We start from the raw sequence: 21016 nt of genomic DNA on the forward strand, positions 1-21016 counted from the left end.
AGCAAAAAACAGCTTTTCCATTGACGAAAGCTATCAGAGTTGATATTTGCTTCTCTGTCAACACACGTATAGTCACCTGAGTCTTTGCTGACCTCAGGAGGAAATACCATTATTGACTGTCTCCACAGCTAAAATGAGCATCTAATTGCAAAACTCTAAATACATTTAATATAGAACCGTGGTCTAACAACAACCGTGCATTTGCTGAACACACACAGCAGCTTTCCATTTGATCATGATATCACGACTCTCACGAGAATCTAGTTGACATGCAAAGTAATCCCAAAGTGAGGACACTTTAACAAAAACAATGTCAACAAAGTCAATCAAGGGATCCTAAAGTTATTTGGACATTTCCTTTGGTGATTGATGTATGCATGAAAATGAATAACACCTCACCAAATTTTAAGATATTTTAATATAGACCAAAGTAATTCTCTGACCAACTAAAGAAATTGGATTGTTTATCATTTTGAAAGCATGAGTGTAATCAGCAAATTTGTTGCTGATAGATTTAAGCTTATATGTGCTGTGCATCTGTGCAGAACCAATATTTTTAAATATGGTAGTGGCCAACAGAAAAACTGATAAACAAAATATTCCACATTCCTATAACCCTCTGTGATGCAGGGAGTCAGCATAAGACTTATAACACACCTGACCCAATGCCTATCCAGCATGTAGTTGTCTCATATGATGACTTGTTTTTTAGGCTCTGCCCAGCAGTTTACTGGTGAGGTCTAGCTCCAGGAGGGGCCCAACTGCTGAAGTTCATTCTTAGCCTGTTCATTAGGGTCAGTGAGTTGTTCTTACTAAGGCCCTTTTTTTGGGATAAATTTGCCTTGGCAGACCCTTCCATGCAGCCTGAGGCAGACTGTATCAAGCTGACACATACATTTAATAACAAGAAACTTACATTAAGCCGTTACTGGTGACAAAAAAAATCTCCCAAACCAAAGGGAGAAGAATTACTTCCAAGTCTGACACATCGATTCTCTTCTGGAAAATAGCGGATTTCTTCCTTTGTGTTGTGGTGAGCTGCTGCCCCAAGCAAAGCAGCATCTTATAAGTATTTTATACAAAAGTGATGACAAGTGGAGCATGAGCTTGACAGGGGGACTGGTGTGGCATTAGTTGGAGGTTTTCTCTGAATATCTTGGAGGAGACCCCTAGTAATGTTGTGACATTGCTTAAGGTAATGTATGTTATCTGACCTTGAATGCCAGGAAGAAGAGGAAAATATTACTGGGGAGCAGAGTGCATGTGACTCCTTCTTTAGCCTGTTGTCACAGTAATCTGAACCCTGAGAATTTTTGCAACATGAAATAATGGATCTGATAAAAGAAAAGATATATGGTTCAAGGATATGTATGCATCCTTTTAATTCTTCACAGTGCAGAGATGATACCATTACAAGTCATGCATAATTTCCATTGCACAATGTTCGTAAACAGGTTGTTTTAAACTGAAGAGCTCAAATATACAGTTTAAAACAAATGCTTTGTTTACAACACATGGTTACTCACAAGTACAATATGAGTGCTTCAATGACCATAAAAATGACCATAATAAGTTATATATTGTAAAAAAATGCAATCATCAGTCATATTGTCTGGCCAGTAGGTGTCAATATGTCTTGCTCTGCACATAAACATGATTAGACAGATTAAAGGTCATCAGACGCACTAGCACTAACACCTTTGGGCCTTCCAGCCACTGAAAACAAAATCTAGTTAAGTTTAACCGATTATTAAAAAGAACATACTGTGCTATACTAAGAGACATCAGCTTCAGTGAACCTGTTACTCTCTTAATGTGTCCTTGAAGAGTTACAACATCTGTAACAGTCATGCAAAAAATATGAGTGCCCAGGAGCATTATCATTTCATGCTGAATGGCTTGGACACATTTGATTGACAGGCAGCCTCGGGTGGTGTCAGGTTGTGGGAAGGCAAAGGTGGCGGGGGTGCAGTCTATGTGAAGCCACAGACATGTCACATGGGTCAGCTGAACAAAGTGAGGCAGGTCATGGTTTATTCAGAGTACGTTAAGGAAGATCGGTCTACCGTCTTGTAGTATCAGTGCAAACTGAGCTCACCACAGTTCACGATCACAGCTTACTGTACGTAGCTATCACTGTGGACACTGACTGTGTGCTGTTCTATGACATAATGCAGTATGATTATCTGTAATAACTTGTAACTGATCTAAATGTACAGTGTTTCAAATTCAAGCAGGGCAACCAAAATTCCATTTGTTTAAACATGTGTCCATTTCATTCTGGTTCACAAACAGCTAGAATTGCTATCAACACTTCATTTTAACCCACTTTACTTTTTACTCGGTCAAATCAACCATTAGTAAACGATCTTATTAAACGCTGTTATGTAGTTGTAAGCTGACATCATGTGAGATACAGTTGTTTTTTAATGTGGAAAACCCTATCACATATTACTTTTAAATTGTTTATAAGAGCTTCATAATGGCTAAAAAGGACGTTTATCTTAAGGTTAAAGTGGTCAACAATTTCAATCTCCTCTACTCGGTTTCATTGGCCTCTATCCTCAAATGAAACTACACCTCTCACTCCCTGGACCTACAGTGAGTTCATCTGAAGAGAACATTAGCTGGAGAGCGTCACAATGACATGTTGACATACAAAAAGTGCATAGAAGAATACAATATAATTGTGTGGCTTAAATCATGAAAAGGTTATTACATGACACTTAGAGTAAAAGAGCTCTTCATACCTTCCACTGAATAAAACATGTAAATAAGGCAAAATGCCATCATTGTGGACTGATCTAGAAATTGGTTTTGTAATTTGCATCATTAAGAGGTGGTAGTTTCACATGACATACAGTTGTATCAGATTAGCTAAAACTCAGTGACTTAAAAATATTTATCAATTTTAGCTTTGTTGCAAACTCCTCACATCCCTGCTGATATTTGACTCTTCTTGCTGTGAGGTGACGGTGCAAACCACTCCACCACCGCGCAGATCCATTTTCTAACTCTAACCAACTGGTTTTATTGCCTAAACCCAAACAAGATTGGACAAAAGTTTTTTTTTTTATCAAAATGGTGTTGTGAACGTAACCCAGAAGTAAAAAGCTGTTGTAATGTTGGCCTTGAATTTAAGTCATAATGGATTAAAAGTGCTGTGCATAACTGCACAATCCAACCAGACTGCCATCTTCCTATAAGGACTTTTATGGCTTCCTAAAGGAGCCATTTGAGAATTACATTTGCTCTGATGTCAATGGGTCATTTTCAAGGGTGTGAACAAGTATTCTATAAAACCATCACTATTGGAGGACTTGCTAATGCCATTCATTCTTCCTTAGTTACATATTGCCACAATATATGCAGTATTAACTGACTATTTCAGCTGCCCACTTAACTATAATTATTTAGCCCCATACTGACCCAAGTTAATCAGGACAGAAGAAATAACTCAGACTAAATAAAGCATGAACGATGTCCCTGAACTGGCCCGCACACACTGACCCCCTTTTCCAAATTTAGGAAATTATACATGGCACGTTGTCTGCCCACATGTGGCTAAATGGGCCAAATTGTTAGCCAAATCTGGCCCAAATTCACACACTCCAAATTTTGCCAAATCTGACTACCATTATGTTAGAACGCAACCAACACTCAAACTTAATAGGCCCAAAACCTCTGATTACATGGGAGCTCAGTCTTTAATTCTGTGTAGCACAGATTTTACATTCTTCAACTTTTCATTAATATTTCAAGTCACCGTTGCCATCCCTAGAAAAAAAAACAAATGGAAGACAGAGAAGGCCTCAAGCCACGCAGGCTAAACTCAAACAAAAATATGTACAAGAAAAACACCATCAGAAGTAACATAGATTCAAATTGATGCTTGTGGTGAGAGACCAGTACTCTGCCCCCCCCCCGGTCTTACTATATGACTCTATTCTCAGCAGGAGGTTAGTGCAGTTTAAATTTGACTTTTTGAAGATGATTTCAGCCCTATTATCTCCTCTTTAAAACAATTATTTTTTCAAGTGATCGTTATCATTTATCTATTATTTTGTTTGTGTATTTTTGAAAGAGCAGCCCTGGTTTGGGGTGTTTATATAATTTATGAGAAAGAAAAAAAAAGATGTTTATTTTCATGCTGTAGTGGTCATATAACCTTTCTGGTAATAAGAATGGCTCCCTGTTACTGACATTGTTTATGTGTGGATTTACTGGACTGAAGGTTTTTGTCTTTTGATACTAACAAAGAATAAGAACAACTTGTGTCATAAAATGATAAAGCAAGACTTCGGGCAAGACCTCATTCAAATGTCATTGTTCCCATAGTGGAATTCTTCCATGAAAAGGCAAATAAGGTTAAATTAAAGTTAAATCAGGATTGCAAATCTACAGCCAAACTATTCACTGGAAAACTTACCTGTGCTTTTAATTTAGTTTTTTTCCCCAAAAGTTAAAAATGTCAATGATTGAGATGTTAGTCAGATCTTTTCCATGGCAGAACAGGGCTTGCAGCAGTACACGTGAGGTCAGAAACTCGTCCATATTTGGCAACAATAACTCTGCTGACAGATTTTCTCTGTGTGAGGGTGAGTTTGCTCGACCATAAATCTGCCTCAGCAGAAACTTGGTGCGTTCAAGAAACCCCTGGTGGTTAGATTTTAGTGATGTTTTATGGACAAACAATGACAGAGACATTTGTTATTTATTTCAGTGAAACCAAACCCCCTGAAGCGTGTATGCTTAATATTGAACACTGCCATCTAAAAACCACCGCAGGAGAAAGAGCAATATCTGCCGCAAAAGAGTAAATTAAAAACATCTTGCTTGATTGCATGTTTTTTTTTTTTTTTAATTGGTAACACAACTTTGCTATTGGCTTAAAATGCTTTGTATTTGAAAATATGACAACATCTCTGACGCAGATACAGCTGACCTGTAACCTGCTGTTGTCACTACCCACTCATCTTCTCTCTAACTACTGTATCAGCAACACACCAGGACAGTTGTCGTGATCACGCATCAGCGGCTGAAGGCTGTCCCTGGTTATGCAATCTCTCTCCAGTGGTGCTTAGTGTGCTGGGAGCTGGAACCCTGTGCACTCACGAGTCCCAGAGTGACATGAAAAAGCCATTGAGCAAATATGACTTTTGACAAATTAGCAGGCATTTCATCTTCTTGAGAACTTTTTAAACAATGAGGATGACATAAAGTATTCATGCGACACAAAAGAAAATCTATTGGTTGTCAAATAGTGATTGTACTTTTATTACATTTCTTTCACACTGAGCCCCTTGAAATTAGTTTGAAGTCCTGTAGAGATGTATTGTTTTGCATTAATCATATGCAGATAATACATAATTTTAATCAGCATTTGTCTTTGTGAGATCAGCAAATCACTAAAACACTGCATTAAAATAAAGACAGTCACAATGTGATCCAGCTAATGTCTGACTCAAATGTTATCTTTATGGTTTGAAATTCTTGATTCAATTATTCAAGCTATGCGCAGATATTAAATAGTCAGTACAGAAGCCAAGAGCACTTGTGCAAGAAATTATTTTTGAATCCAGTTATCTCAGGATCACAAGTTAATTACTTTGTTACGTCGTGATTACAAGGCTTGTTTTGTTTCAAATGGGCTACCTCTGCATTTGTCTGAGCAGCTGCTGGCTGAAGCAGAGAGGCAGGAGTTGATCAATCTCCTCTCATCTTTACTTACTACTAGTCTGCTCTAATTACGTAAAACAATGTGTTTATGACTTGACTAAGTATTTAGTTGGAGATCCATCCTAAAAGTCACAGTTAAAGCTGAAATTAGATCAAATCAAATCCAGACGCTCATTTTTTATTTCTCCATCTCACAGCAACTTAAAATCTGATTCTGCATGTCAGAGAAAGTGTTATCATAATTTTGATATTTGCAGAGTGGATTGCTTTTTTTGTGGAAGAGCAGAGGAAGGTGTCAGAAGTTTTGTTTCCCATACTTTAATTAAACTTTTGCGTGCAATTTGGTTTTGGTAAAAAAATATTGAATTTGTCACATGAACTACTCTTTAAGTGTGCAATCAGCTTTGCACATCTCAATCCAAACTGCATATGAATGGTTTATTTTGTAAAAAGGAAATCTGATGCATCTTCTTGAAGACGTTTTCTTCTTAATTTGATTTTTAAGGCTTCCTGAGTTAATACATCCAACTCACAGAAGGTAAGGTTCAAAGTATGTATCAGTTAAAGTTCTCTTTTGTTGTTACCTACTGTAACTGCTGAAGGACATTAATGTTAATCAGGAACTGTACAAATTTTCCGTGAGACACAAGGTAGGAAATATATCCATTTACTAATAATCAAGCTTTTCTAAGATACCCTAGAATTGGACCAATAGTTTCTACAACCCATCAGAGTTCAAATCTGTCCATTTTACATTTTCCAAAGCATGGGAATGATGAATCTCAGCATTTCTCAGCAAGTGCTGTGACAGCCTGTATGTGAGTGTGCATAATCACCAAACCAAAACAAACCCTCGCTGAGGCTGGAGAGGTCACAGTGAAATATATCATGAGACCTTTGATCTGGAGGCCGTGGTTTGGGTCCAGTATGACGGCATTGTTTCTTTTTTCGTTTCACCTTGGACACTGGAGTGGTTCTACACGGGCACCAAGAAGACTTGGTTCAAAAGTAACCTAATTTGGAAAAAATATCAGCTTTTCACAATCCTGCATTCAACTACAGTAACAGTAAGAGATCTGGGTCCTTTGGGTTTCACCTCATATGCATTACATTTCATTCCACCAACTGGTTTTGTTTTGAGAAATGTTTATTTCTCTGGATAATAAAAAGATATCCTTTTAAAGATACTTTCACTAAAAGTAAAAGACTGGCAAACTGACTTTGTAAAGGGAACGGTAGTGAATGTGTGTGTGTGTGTGTAATGAAAGGCTGATTGAAATTGAAAATCCGCTCCGATGGAGCCAAGGATTTATATGGAGAATTTTTTTGAGGTTAGAGCTTGAATTTCAAAAAGGGCTCTATGGTTTGAAAAAAGGATGCCGAGACCCCCATCTTTAAAGTCACTCATCCGTTGTTTTTGGATAAATGGTTATAAACCAAACCTTGAATCTAAGTGGAAAATCTTAACTCTCTTGCTTTCCATTTATCACTGAGCACAGCTACTGAATAAAGCCATAATATTATCACTGTTCAATATGATCAGTGTTTTTGATTATGTACAGCTCATTAAGATCATTATTTGTAGATTATTATTCACTGTCCAGAATAACTCATCTGATCTTAAGCAAGCTGTGCACACAGACTTCACAGACACATCAGATAATATCTGGACTGATTATCTAACGCTGAGGAGCTCCTCAACATGACCAGGGTGTGCAGGGTACAGAGAGCCTGGCAATTTTTCCTGCAGATCTTCTTCAGGACACCTAATCACAAGTGACATAGGGGCAGCTCTGCAAAATTGATGTTTATCCATGCTGAAGTCAGAAGCATTTTCAAGGCTCTCCACTCTTCTTTCCAGATAAAAGTACAGAATTGAAATGATCCCACCATAGTTGTGTTGTGATACCAATTCAGTCATTTACATACACCGTAGGCGAGGAGAAAAAAATTGGATGATGCATGAAAATATTGTATCTCTGAAATCTGCTGCAGAGTGGAGTCCAATGTAACTTGTTTGCATGCAGGTTTACCCTGTCATATATAGCTGCCACTGAATATTTAGTTTAGTTGTCCTTCTATAAAATATAAAAAGCTAATTTTACTGTGATGAATTCAACCTGCACACCGTCAGTTTCCTCTCTGAATTTAAATTGTTCTTGGAAATGTGCAGATTTTAGAGATGAAATAGAGAAATGACATAAAAATACACCCAATCAAACACGCGTGTATATTTCTTTGGCAGGCAAAGCAGACGTGAGGTTCCAAGGTTGACATATGACAAAGACTCCCTGCAGCTCCATACTGATGGAAAAGTGTGTAGCTTTTTGAGTTTTGAACTCAATTCATTGTGACAACTGAGAGAGAAAATATGCTGAAATTATCATTGTTTATTGACAGAACCTAATAAAATATGTAACCAACTGAAAAACTATATGAAATAACTAAAAATTATTTGAAGAAAAAAGTGTTGTAAGAAGTCACGAATTCTTCATGCAGCATCAATCCCCAACTAAGTGATACTAAGTGATTGGCTTCAGGTAGAAGTTTTTCTTAGATCCTGTGTCATCTCTCCTTTTTTTGAGTCTATGTTGATGCGGTAGCCATGGGTTTTTTGATGTTTCATGGTCATAAATCTCTCTTTTGATCATCTCTCAGCAGTGATTCTCTATTAAATCAACCTTGCAAACCGCCCCATTACTCATACATTATTTCTTATGCCATGCAGACCTGCTGCTGAGCCAACGGATACTTCAATCAGCAAAGGTCTCACATGGAAATCCATGTTCTCCTTGCTTGACTCTACTCTTCTGCACCATGTCAGTTCTGTTGAGATGAATGATTGGCCAAGAAAACTGCAGACCATTTACAGAAACAGAAACAACACAGTGCAGTATATATAAAAGATGACTAAACATGGAAAAAAAATGGGAAGGAGGAACAGAGAGAAAGAACAGAATCAGTACAATGATTTAACAGGTTGCTCCCTGGTGAGTACACATCAGAGAGGGAAATTTTCCACTTGGTCTGGTGTAGGTCAGATTTTTCATTCATTCTGCGACTTATCTCAACATTGCTTGTTTGGTGACATTTCATCTAGTGCCAATAGCAGTTAAGAAAAATAATTCATCCAAAGGCATATAAACCCAAACTGATTTATTTACTGACTTGATAAATACCAGTGCTTTTGTGGGACTCCTTACTGTCACAGCATAACACACTGTGTATCTCTAAGCCTGATTTTTAAGATACCAGGTTAATATTGTGAAAGTGTATTTTAATAACCTGATGTGCTTGAGGGTTTGTTGGAGGTTTATGGAAAGTCCTCAGGAGAAAGTAGAACTAAATCCCTCTGTCTTCTTCCGTCATGAGTGACCTTGAACCATTTAGATATAAAGAGCCTGTTGGTGAGCAAGAGCCATCATTGTTACCTGTCATCATGCTTAAGGGCTCTTATATACCAAAGGTTTTCCTGCTGGCTCTCCTCAATTTCATACTTGAACACATCGAAGAGACCACACCCAACATCAAACAACGATATACCATTTATGCCTGCACAGAAGGACATAAGTCTCCAATGCAAATGTGGGAATATTATGAAGATATGGCTTCTGAGAACTTTGTTGGGGGCATGGCATAAGCATCTCTGGGCCTGTTGGTTGTGGAAAAAGATAGAAGGCAGAGAACAAAAATTTAGAGGACCCAAACTAAGTGGATGAAACCATGGATTCTCCAGATATACTGAGCAGCCAATCAGAATGATTTTTCTTTCTGACAGACCCGATGATGATTCAACATGCAAAAGACTTTGCGTCACATACTGAAAAGATTTGGCCAATTGTCAGGTTGCCATTTCAGGTTACCTTCCCATAGCTACCAGTATATGATGTTAATCATCCAAAACCGGAATGCTTTTGCCACAAACAGGTAGCTTGGATTATGGCTCGATGGATTCTCCAGTGCTAACAGAAATCTTGCAAGAATCCAACTGCTGCACAAAGTGTTTCAACCATTTCTCCAAGATGAAAGTCTCTCCTGCCATGCCTCAGGCGCCTTATTTTGTAGCCTGCTAAATATTCCTGTAAGCTGCCAGAAGAAGTATAGTATGGTTACCCTCTTTGTATTTATTTAGTAAGATATTTAGTGAGCAAACATGCTAAACTAAGCAAGCCGCTATGGCTAAATGTATAATAGAACTGCAGGTCGACAGGGGAATGTGTTACTGTCGCATTTGGCATCATCTCGGCATTGCAAGTCTGTGGATAAATGGGAAAAGCATATACATATGAGTTATCAGACATGAGTTATCTTTTTTTGTTAATGCTACAAATCTACCTGTAAGCAATAAGACCCTGGTTTGGGTTAAAAGAGACTTTTTTAGAGGTATCCTTTAAAGTGTAGAGCATCAGATGTTTCAGCCCCATTCAGTAATCAAACCATATTGTCTAAATAAGGTCTCCAATTGGGTTTTATGAACACGGTGCAAACACATCAGCTTCATCAACATCAGCATGCTAATCTTCCCCTTGAGAATATGTTGATGAATATTTAGCTCAAAGACTAAAATTGACTTGCTTATTTTGGTAGTGGCTCTGTGTTGGTTACAGTGTAGATTGTAGCTTACCCATATTTTCATCAGTGGTTGTTGTGAAATCAGTAACATGCCTCTCAGTCTGATTCTGCACGCTTTGCCTCATGTCCCTGATAGTTCTCATCTCAGCTGAAGGCATCGGCCATAATCAGAGGAACATCCCAACAAGTGCCAACAGCTTGTTTGGCCACAAAGCTGGGCTCATGTCTGAAGCTATGCAAGCAGAATGATTTCATGGAAGAAGGGGAGGTTCGGGGGCTGGGGGGGTGACTATACCAGAGTCAGCAGCAGCAGAGCCGGCGGCCACAGTTATGTAACAACACTAATGTCAGACCTTCACATTAGATGAGACCATGTTGCTAGATGCCCATTCTTTCTTTACATCAGTTAAGAATATGTATATTACAGCTGATCTGAAATATGAAAGCTTACTGCTTTAAACAAGTGTGTCCAGCTGTTTTAGAGGTGAAATAAAACTGAAACAGATTGAATGTGTACTCATAAGGGCCCGAGCTGTGAAACCAGATTTTTTTAATGTATCTGAAGGAGTTATTATTATTATTCTATGTGCATTGGACGCGATTTACGATGCGCGAAAACTCACCAATTTTGGCATGAGTGTCAGGCCTCATGTAAACTACGTCATAGTGAAGTTGCTTCAAAAGGACTCTGTAGCACCCCCTACTGATTCGCTAAATACACGTGTCATCGGGGTTAGTTTTGCGTAGTTGGACGAAATTCGCTACATGCCTTCGTCATGCCCAGGCGCACAAAAAGACAAGAAGTCGGCCATTTTGAATTGAACATGTAAAAGGTGTGTCCGTGGTAGACCCTCAAACTATGATTACTCGCCTCTGCTCGCCACAAAACACAAAGTCCCTCATAACTTTCGCATACATTGTCCGATCTTCACCAAACTTCAGAGGCTTGTTGGGGACTCTGCCCTGACTTCGTACATATACACATAGTGACACTCACCTATAGCGCCACCTGCTGGTAGCTGGAAAGTCCCTCTGTTTCCACACCTTGCATATGATCGAACTGCTACTAGAGATTTAATGCTACCGGCGTCCAATGCCTACCCCGATGTGCACATGTGCTCGCCTCGCAGCTTTAATTTCAAGGTTGTTCCTTTTTATTTTTTGTTCCCTTTTTAAGCATATGTAGTACAACTATACATTTCCCCCATGGGCAATATCACATCAGGAAATCAAAGCTAGAACAGGAGTCAGGAAGTCAGTCTCATTGTAACCACCATTATGAGTAGCACCCCATCATTTCATTTGCTGACAGAGACAGAAAAGCACCAGGTGTTAGATGGTGAAAAATTAGAATGCTGTCAATGTCAATTTTTGTGAATTCCTGCTTTGATATTGCAGAATTAGGAGAGAAATTATCCCCACAGGAAAATGGGTTTGAAAATGTAATCAACTCTGGCTGTCTCCTCCTTTCAGCAAAACAATTTGACCTTAACATCATTTAAATTCCAAGACATACAGGAAAGTGACAAAGAGACCAAATGTTCGGTTACATCCTGCTGTTAAAAAGAAAATGTTCATTCTGTTCACAGCACCTACTTTACAGTGACGAAGAGGGGCAAGAGAGGTGATTGTTGTATTCTCCAACTATAGAAAGATAGGAAACTCAACTGAGCTGATAACCAGGAACAGAGGACATTCATGAGCTATGATAACAAATCCTATTCTCTTTGATGTTGCTGCATTTAAATGAGTGTTTAAAAGAATTCGATGTAAGATCGTGTCTGTAAGATAAATGTAAAACTGCAACATTAAGACATAGGCGGTAGTAAACAACCAGATACAACAGAATGTTTTTGCTACTGTACAGTCAAGCATTACCAGTAAGAAGTTTTAAAGTGTTGTTGAAGAGGCTTAAAGTGATTGTATTTTGGATAGGAAAGAAGTCATATGCAAGAGGTCATATGCAAGAGGTCATATGCAAAACATTAAAATAAAAACCAAGCACAGAGGCTGAAGTCCTTATTGGATTTGAGCCCAACTGGCAGCCATTATCCTCATGACAGCTCTTCTCTCACTCCACTGCATTACTGTAGCAAAAAAGGTGAAAAAAGTGTAAAACAAAAAATTATTAAATCAAATTAAATTAAAATGAAATTAAAGAAACCAGCTGGTCAATCACATTCAAGTAGTGAAGATGTGTTGTATTCTTCATATGACAATTTGTTATGTACTGCATTACAACAAAGTTGGAGAGATATCACATGAGAGGAGATGACCTTATCTCACCATATTATAATTACATTGCTAGGACTGACTACTATTCCAAATTTTACAAAATGGTCAAAAGATCACTATTTATGGGATTTTTTGGAACGAGTTTTCCTTCTGCAAATGTCAAGAGGACATGCAACTCATATCAAATGTCAATCTCAAATCTTTTCATGAAGCCACAGTCTTCAAAAGGAGAAAGGTCTAAACCCAACCAACTCCAGGTTTTTTTTCTTTCTACAATGTGACAATAAAACCTAGACGCCATTTTAACACTTCACATTCAGTTGCTTTCATGACCACTGGAGTTCGTATATTTTTTTAAATTATAGTTTGTATTTGCCCGCATGAACATCACAAGCACATTTTTGGAGGAAGGCAGTCTTGAATTTTTGCAGTTTTTATTGATTGAGTGATATGTCCAATTTGCTGGTATTACATCAAAGTGGTAGTGACTGTGGTGTCCTAAACACTCAGTACTGGATCCAATGGTAATTTGAAAAGGTGATTTAAGCTAAAAAGATGGGAAAAATTAAGAACGAGATGAGTTTGACTATGCAGGAAAGTGGTGGTAACGAAGCACAACAGGATCAAAAGCCCGGACATCAGAGAATGAGCAAATAATGAGCCAACGCATCTTACAGAATGAAAAAATTCTTTTTAAATCCCCAAATGGAAATTATTTTGTTGCACTATGAATTGAGAAAAAGTAAATAAAGAAAAATGAAAAGATAAGACATGAAAATCAGTTCAACTTTTGAAAAGTAAAAAAATGTAGACGAGAAAGGGCTGATCAAAATTTCCAGAGATCCCCAATAATTCAATGGGATGTTGTGTTGGTAGCTTGGCAACAACTGAACTGATGGCATTATGTGCTGTGTCGGCAAGTAAACAGGGAAAATTCTCTCGATACTAACTGAAACTCACAGCCAACAATTTAATACCTGGTGTGTAGAGACCTCCTTCTCAATAACAGATTCAAGATTATACCAATTATTGCTGACAAGCTATGGATTTCCTCCTCCTTTACTCTCTGTGCTCGGTCTCTTTCTGCCTGAAAACAGTTCAGAGAAGCACTGGAGTCCTAGAACATGCTCCTGCTGCCAAATGTACATGAAACATAATACTGATATTCCTGCTGTGTCATCATCAGGACTCCAAACTCATCCATTTTAATTGGCGGTGACCTCACACAATCCTCCTCACAATCCTCCTGACGAAGAAATGCTTCAAACTTTCTTCCCTATGCTCTCAGTGCAATCATACATTGAACAAAGGACAGTATAATACAAATTTGATGATTATCACAAATCTGGCAATGCTGTTGCTAAAAGAGCACACATGAATGACTTGGCACATGTGCATACAGCTCATTCACTGCTGAGAACTGATGCTTTCTGCTGACTGGAGAAAGGAACAACAGGGGTACTTTCAGCTTGTCAGCAAAAAAAAAATTAGACAAATGGAAAAAAGTTGCTAAATCTGACAAAAAAAAAAATCACATGGTTGTCCATACAAAGGATATACCAATACCAATAGTTGATTATTTGGGTACAGCCCAATTATGATGTTTTATTTCATTTGTTTATTGAGCAACACTGTAAGAAACATTTTTTAGACTTTCTGAAGTAGCCATGGGTAATACCGCAAATGTTTGAGTTACACATCTTTAATCTGAAAGCTTGCTTGTACAAAGCCCATGTAATGTCTGCTTAAAAAAAAAGGATGTGTGTAAGTGTAGAAATCAAATATTTTAGAAATTATGTTCCTTCCATTATGAACCAGCCATGTGACCACATCCTAGTTTTCTTGCATCATATCTTGCATTTTCTACGCTTTCTGCAGATGTCACCATTTGTCAAGTCATTTATGACCTTAAGTTGAGACTTATCATGGCAGTTTATGTCAAAGTTCAATAGTTCAGTCTTCAAGCTGAAATAAATTAATAAATATAAATGTAAGACATGAGTGATTTAATTCATGGGAGTTTATCCAGCACAATGTTTTTCAGCCACATGCTCTATGGATATTGGCTTCTTTAAAATGCACCAATTTTCTAGTTTTGACATGTTGTGATATTTATGCGAAGCAGACAAGGACAGAGAGAAAATGTTAAAATAATTTTAATCAGTTGCAGAGAAAGAATAAAAAGAAAAGCACATGAAAATTCACATATCCAAGACAGGGACTGAATGTCCACAGCTGTTTGATGGTTGACACAGTGTTGTGCGACTGACAACCATTAGTGTGATATTTAGGAATTTCTTTGTGGTCAGCCTTGAGAAAGCAAATAAAGTGCTGTCCTTCAAATATCTAATATCACAAGCTGATTGACAAGGAAAAAACTGGTCAGTTTTTTTGACATGTCAGTTTGTAATACACAGCATCCTGCTGCTTTCTTAAGAACAGATGGTGTACAGGACATAAAAAGACATTTCCTCTTTATGTGATTAACAGCAGAACGGGGACGGGGCATTAATGGGATTCTCCACCCCTGAGATAAAGGACATGGCACACAGGCGGATTTTCAGCTTTCTGTAAAAAATGAATTGGCTTCATACAGTAAGACTGAGATGTGAGAGGAGCTGAGTACTGGGCAGTCAGAAGAGGATGTAGAAAGATAAAATAACCCTCTAAACAACTACCTTCAGCCTCTCCACTTCCAGTTATTCCTCTGGATACGCTCTGCTAACCCTGAAAAGGACTCCAATCCAGAGATGATTCTGTAGAATAATGACAGTGTATTCAACAAGTTGCCAATCTCAGAAGACAATAGAGAGTAAAGTAAAAGTGAAGCACGAAGAGGGGATGAAAATGTGGAATTGGGGGTTTGCAAAATGTGCAAAATTATTCAGAGAATTTACACATTTGCAAGCATAAAAATGCATTTTCAAATAGCCATGGTTCAAGTACAAAATGGTGTTTCTTCTCCAACCAGCCCATCAGCCTCCTTGTTAAAGCACTCATATTTCTTAAAAATCAATGGACAGATGACAGATGAAATGAAGATTACCCTTTCTGCCCCGATTTCTTACTTAGAATTGGCATTGAATCTGATGCATAGCAGTTCCCCATTTATTGTCCAATTACACTGGAAAATGATTTGGCTGCAAGTTACTTTTCCACGTCAGTCACTTTTAAAAATCTTTGTACACAATAAAGATTTTTTTGGGTTCTTAGGTGAAATTAAGTTGTTATCAACTGTCTCAGTTATTTACACAACACAAGCAGAAGCATCACTTCAGATTGAATTTTTCTTCTGTACATTTTGTAATGCTTGCTCATCCAAGCATGAAGAGCTGTGGCCTGTCAGGTGCCATTTGTGTCCTAAAACGTATTCATCCATGGATTCTTCCTGTCATTTTGGACAGTTTGTTTTGGATTCACCATCCTAGAAAAGGGTCCATCATTGGTACTGAGGTTATTGCTACACTTCACATTCCACAGTACAAAACTAGATGACTGAATGAATCAGTAATTGAATTTAAAAACATTTTAAAACATGCTTGTGATCATTGTACAGTAGCCACCACTGAGCAAATTAATGTCCTCGGTTTTGTTTCATGAAATATGCAAAAAGGGAGAGGAGTTTTCACAAATATAACACATTTTAAGATTATTTTAAAACCTGTCACTGACTTGTTAAACAAGACTGTTTATAGACTTTTTGTACTCTATACAGTGAGGCATACGACCCTGAGTTGGATTAAACGGGTAAAGAAAATGGATGGATGGTTGTTCATTCCTGTTAGAAACTTACATCATCTTTACATCTACGAATTCAAAGCGACTTACAAATAAGCAACATTCAGGCTTCAGTACAGTAAGAATCCTGGAAAGAGATAATGAATCTATTTATATCAAAAGACAAAGTATGAGTAGACAGGTAAACGAATAACTAGAAGTTAAGTATGTGCTTTAGGTGTCAGAGAGGTTTCTGCAGAATAGATGAGCCTGAGGCAGAAAGAGAAACCTATTCTATAACGACATTTGGTAGCTCATTCCACCATCCACCACAAATTCAATTCCTTAAATAATTTAGTTGTGTTTTGAAGGCAAAGAAAAATCCTGCATTTCTAAAGATCGCTGCGCATTCTTGGTTGTGTTTGTATGTTATATTAATCAGAGTGACAGGTGAATATAAGGACGAGCTGGGAAGGAAGTCGAGTGGAAATGTTCATGATCTGCAGCAGTGAAGGTGTGACTGTGACAGTTACATAATAAATATCATAACTAGGGGTGAAGAAACTCTGAATCCCTTACTCTTTGCATTGGTTACATAACTTTTACATAAAGGCTACAAAGTTAGCCGTGATGAAAGAAGAATGTAAATTGAGGAAGTGGTTGCAACAATGTCATGTCAAAGTAGGTGTGTGCACGATATAACAAGAGGGATTTTTCTGCAATTATTACGCTTCATTTACAAACAGATTACATCATCCATTGGTTTACAGAGGGATAAAACCCAACACTGAAAGACACAACGCAGGCAATAGAAAGCTAGCAAACGGGGCCAAAAATGTTAGAAGGATGTGACTGTTATAATGTTCTTCTTTTGACTGCTGTTTGTTGGGTTATTTAAGGTGCAGATTTTAATTGTGGCCAGATCTGAAACTGTCTCACTCCGGTTTTTGTGGTAATTTTCAGAACACTGGGCATAATTAAGCTACGTGGCCTTATAGTTAAAAAAAAAAAAGAAGAAAAACCCATCAGAAAACAAAACAGAAAGGAAAATTCAACACAGCCACAATTTGTCAACACTTTCTGAAGTGTTGTGTTTTCTGCTGTCCTTTCGTCATGTCTTGTGAAACGTTTTTTTTTTTTAATGTTGTTTTTTTTGTTGTGGTTCAAGAATGCCATCGTTTTTAAGCTTTTGTTTGTTTTCTAAAATTCTAAAATTGTTTTGTTGTGTTGACGTGGGTACTCAAAAATATTTGTATTTTCCAAGATGCCATTGTGTTTTCTCTTTAGTTGCGGATCGTTTTTTTAATATTGCATTTTCATTTTCGATTGTGTATAATGTTGTGCTCCTGCTCTCTACTGTGTTTTGCCCAGTGTTGTTGTGCTTTGCACCTCAAAGCCACAGTAAGCGGGCACTCACGAGGACTTAACACTAACATGAAACAACACAGCGAGACAAATAATACCAGCCAACACTCACGTGAAGCTGTTGTTTAAATTAAATACTTTATTATGGTCAAAGAAAAAAAAAACACGTAAATGAATGGTCACACACAACTGTTCATAACTCATCTGTTTATGAGAGATGCTGAACAATGTTAACAGGTATAATGCAGTTAAGAGAGAATTCCAGTACAGAAAAAAAGGACAGAAATGATCCACCTGAAAGTTAAACTACCAAAAAAGGAATAGAGTAAGAGAAGAGCTTGCTCTCTCAGAAACTAAAATTACAATTGCACAAGACCTCAGTCGGCTGAGTCGAGTGTGTTTTAGGTGGGGCTGGAGCAAAGGCCCCCTAAGTGCAAGAGGTGCAAACTCTGAGGCTGTTTATTGGTGAGGTGCACTGCTATTACTGACACTGATTAACAACGAAGTATCAAGTCAAACAACTGTGACTTCTAACACGTAAACAAACTAATTAGGGCTTATCATTTATACAAGAAAACATAATGGGATTTCATTAAAAAAATGTGCACTGAATCCCAGTGTCTGAAAGCACGCACAGCAGTCCTCTAAGGTGCAGCAGTGAATAAGATACAACTTTCTACAAAACGCGAGTGAGCTTACATGCTCTGATCAGTCTCAGATTATAGTCGAGCTATATGAAAACACATGATGAGCAGCAAGCACATAAATAGATAAATGCACAAACATGAAAAATAAAATCATAGTGATTTGTCGTGAGGTCTGAAATAGGTGGGGAGACCTAGTGGTTAAAGATCTGTTGATCCCATCTTGAATGTCCATAATGTCCTCTTTTTCAGCACAGACAATAAAGCCAAACCCACCCAGTCATGCCCGGTCAGAACTAACCTAAGAGACCAGAAAGTTTGGCTTGAACGTGCACTGTAGTTACAGACACAGATTCTTTTGAAAACTCTCACTGAAAAAATAGGCTTTCTATCAATAACACCTATAAGTGAAGTGTCAGATATGTACAGAATTTATTTTTTATTGACGTGAGTATGCTATTGACTCCCAAAGATTTCTTTTGGAATGTCTTTTTGGAAAAAGTGGATTTAAGTTTATTCAGTAAAATATTTCTTATTTGGACATTATATACAGTTAAAACTTCCCAATCGGTCTAAAAAACCCTCTCACAGTGCTTTTTCTCTCTTTTCGAACTTTCAAACTAAAGTTTCCTCATGAACACAGAAAATGCAGAGTTCGGTATTAGGATACTGAGAATCCAGATGTGAAGAGATATGCACATGTTCTGTCTTCTAACAGAAACAGTATCAGAAGATGTGTAACGAATGCTCCTTAAACAACCATTAGCATTATCTCTCAGAGGCATCAGTAGCAATGTTGGTGTTAAATGGTTTGTGCTTTCCTAATGGAAGTTAAATACATGTCTGGAGTTTTTAGTACCAGTTTCTTCAATTCCAGAAAGAAGCAAAGGTCAAGAGTGCTGAATCTCTTTAGGACTGGAGATGTGCTCCCTTGACGTCCACAGCAAGTCTCGCTCTAAAGTTGGAGATGCCGTTCCTCATCTCATGGTACACAAGTGGATCTTGAGACAAAGTCCAACTGGTTTTTAGATGGAGCTTCTGCGTTTGAGTCGTCTGTAGCTGTTGACGCTGTGCAAGCCAGTGGACACTGAGCTGATGCCTGAGTGGTGCTGCAGGCTGCACATGCAGCCATTAGAGTGGAGAGGGTTGGAAAAAGCCTCCCCCTGCTCCATGTAGGTGTCTGAGGTGGACAGGTCACGTGGGATGATCATGGGTATGGAATACTGCAGCTTCTCTCTACTCTTGTACCAAAGACAGGAGCACATGGACTGGAAGTGGAGCACCTCTGCATAAACATTTCGGAGGCCGCGACTTGCTGCTCCACCACTACTTCCTCCAACTGCACTTCCTCCACCACAGCCAGATGGTGAGGAAGAGGGGGAGACTGGGTCTACAGAGCAGTTGATGTGTCCGCCTGCCTGACCATTGTGGGCGAGAAGAGCCCTCTGCTCTGCATCTCTCTTCTCGTCCTCTGCATTCATAGTCATGAATCGCAACACTGCCAGGTTGAGGAAGGCTCCGATCACAGCCAGACCTGTCAGGATGTAGATGAAGCTGAAGGCAACATACTCTGGCTTGTTCTGCAGGGCTTGCTCACTCTGCAGAGCCACATAGTCCCCAAACCCGATGGTGGTAAGTGTGATGAAGCAGTAGTAGTAAGCATGAAAGAAGCTCCACCCTTCAAACTGGGAGAAGGCCAGTGCCCCCACACATAACGTGCTCATGCAGGATGTGCAACCAATGATCACCATGTTGACCATGGAGACCTCGGTGCGCCTCATTCCAAGGCACTTCTTCAGGCGGTGGAGCAGGAGCCTGACAAAAGTGTTGATTCGCTCACCCACACTTTGAAACATTACTAAGGTAAGAGGGATGCCAAGGAGGGCGTAGAGCATGCAGAAGGCCTTCCCTCCATCTGTGCTGGGGGCTGCATGGCCATATCCTAAAGAAAAGAAAGAGAAAGAAGCTGGTTATTAGGGCAGAACTAATTAAATCTACAGTGCAGAGGACAGGAGTCTAAGTAAAGAAGGCTGGAGGGATAGAGGGATAGTCAAACCTGGACTCGACTGATATAGATTATTTGTATTCTCAGAGCGGCTCTGCAGACAAATTCAAATACTTCATTTCACAGTGACAGAATGCAATTGGAGATGAGAATGCACAGTAGTGGGGAGGCAGGAAGGGCCAAGTATTAATGTCGTGTATGGGAGAGAGGGTTTGAATAATTCATTGACAATTGGTCTCTGCAGAGTGGCTTCAGCTAATGAGGGCATTTGCGCCTAATTAGGAATCTCTCCAGATCAAATAAACAAGACACCGAAGGGTAGGTTTCAAATAGTGCTCGTTATTTGTTCTTGTAAAAGAAACAAAAATGACTCTGTCCCGAAGGCATTTGATTTTAGAAAGTATAACACCTCTTTCTGTACAACAAAGAGAGTCAGTGTGTGCTGTGTGTGCGCCACCGAGTCTTTTGAACAATGACATAGCTCAGAAGTGTAAAAACTGTTAATAAAGAACCAGATCTATGTTGCAGAATATGACATGTCTAAGTTTGGGAAATAAAATGTCAATCAATTTATCCACATTAAAAGAAAATGTTTGATCCTCACTAACAGTCAGGGACATGTGCAATTACTGAAAGGGCTCCATTATAATGTCCAGCATGTTCTCACCATCAACCACTTTCAGCTATGACCTGACTCATTGGGATTTGTACATCATTTGTACTCATGCTTTACAATTGTCTTCCCCTGCAGGATACGAGGCCCTCACATGCAACATCATTACTGCCTGAAATATTCTCC

The 21016-nt window shown here is 38.6% G+C and overlaps 1 protein-coding gene across 1 annotated transcript in view; it reads right to left on the reverse strand.

Moving 5' to 3' along the window:
• Positions 1–17728: 17728 nt before the first annotated feature.
• kcnk3a (potassium channel, subfamily K, member 3a) overlaps positions 17729–21016 on the reverse strand; it is a 41359-nt gene continuing 38071 nt past the window's right edge. Inside the window, exon 2 of the mRNA XM_072362111.1 lies at positions 17729–20154. Within this exon, the coding sequence (XP_072218212.1) occupies positions 19238–20154 (917 nt within the window). The 3' untranslated portion in view covers positions 17729–19237. The remainder of the gene's footprint in view (positions 20155–21016) is intronic.

The sequence above is a fragment of the Leuresthes tenuis genome, unplaced genomic scaffold (genome assembly GCF_036924035.1).
Source record: "Leuresthes tenuis unplaced genomic scaffold, fLeuTen1.0.hap1 SCAF_13, whole genome shotgun sequence".
NCBI lineage: Eukaryota > Metazoa > Chordata > Actinopteri > Atheriniformes > Atherinopsidae > Leuresthes > Leuresthes tenuis.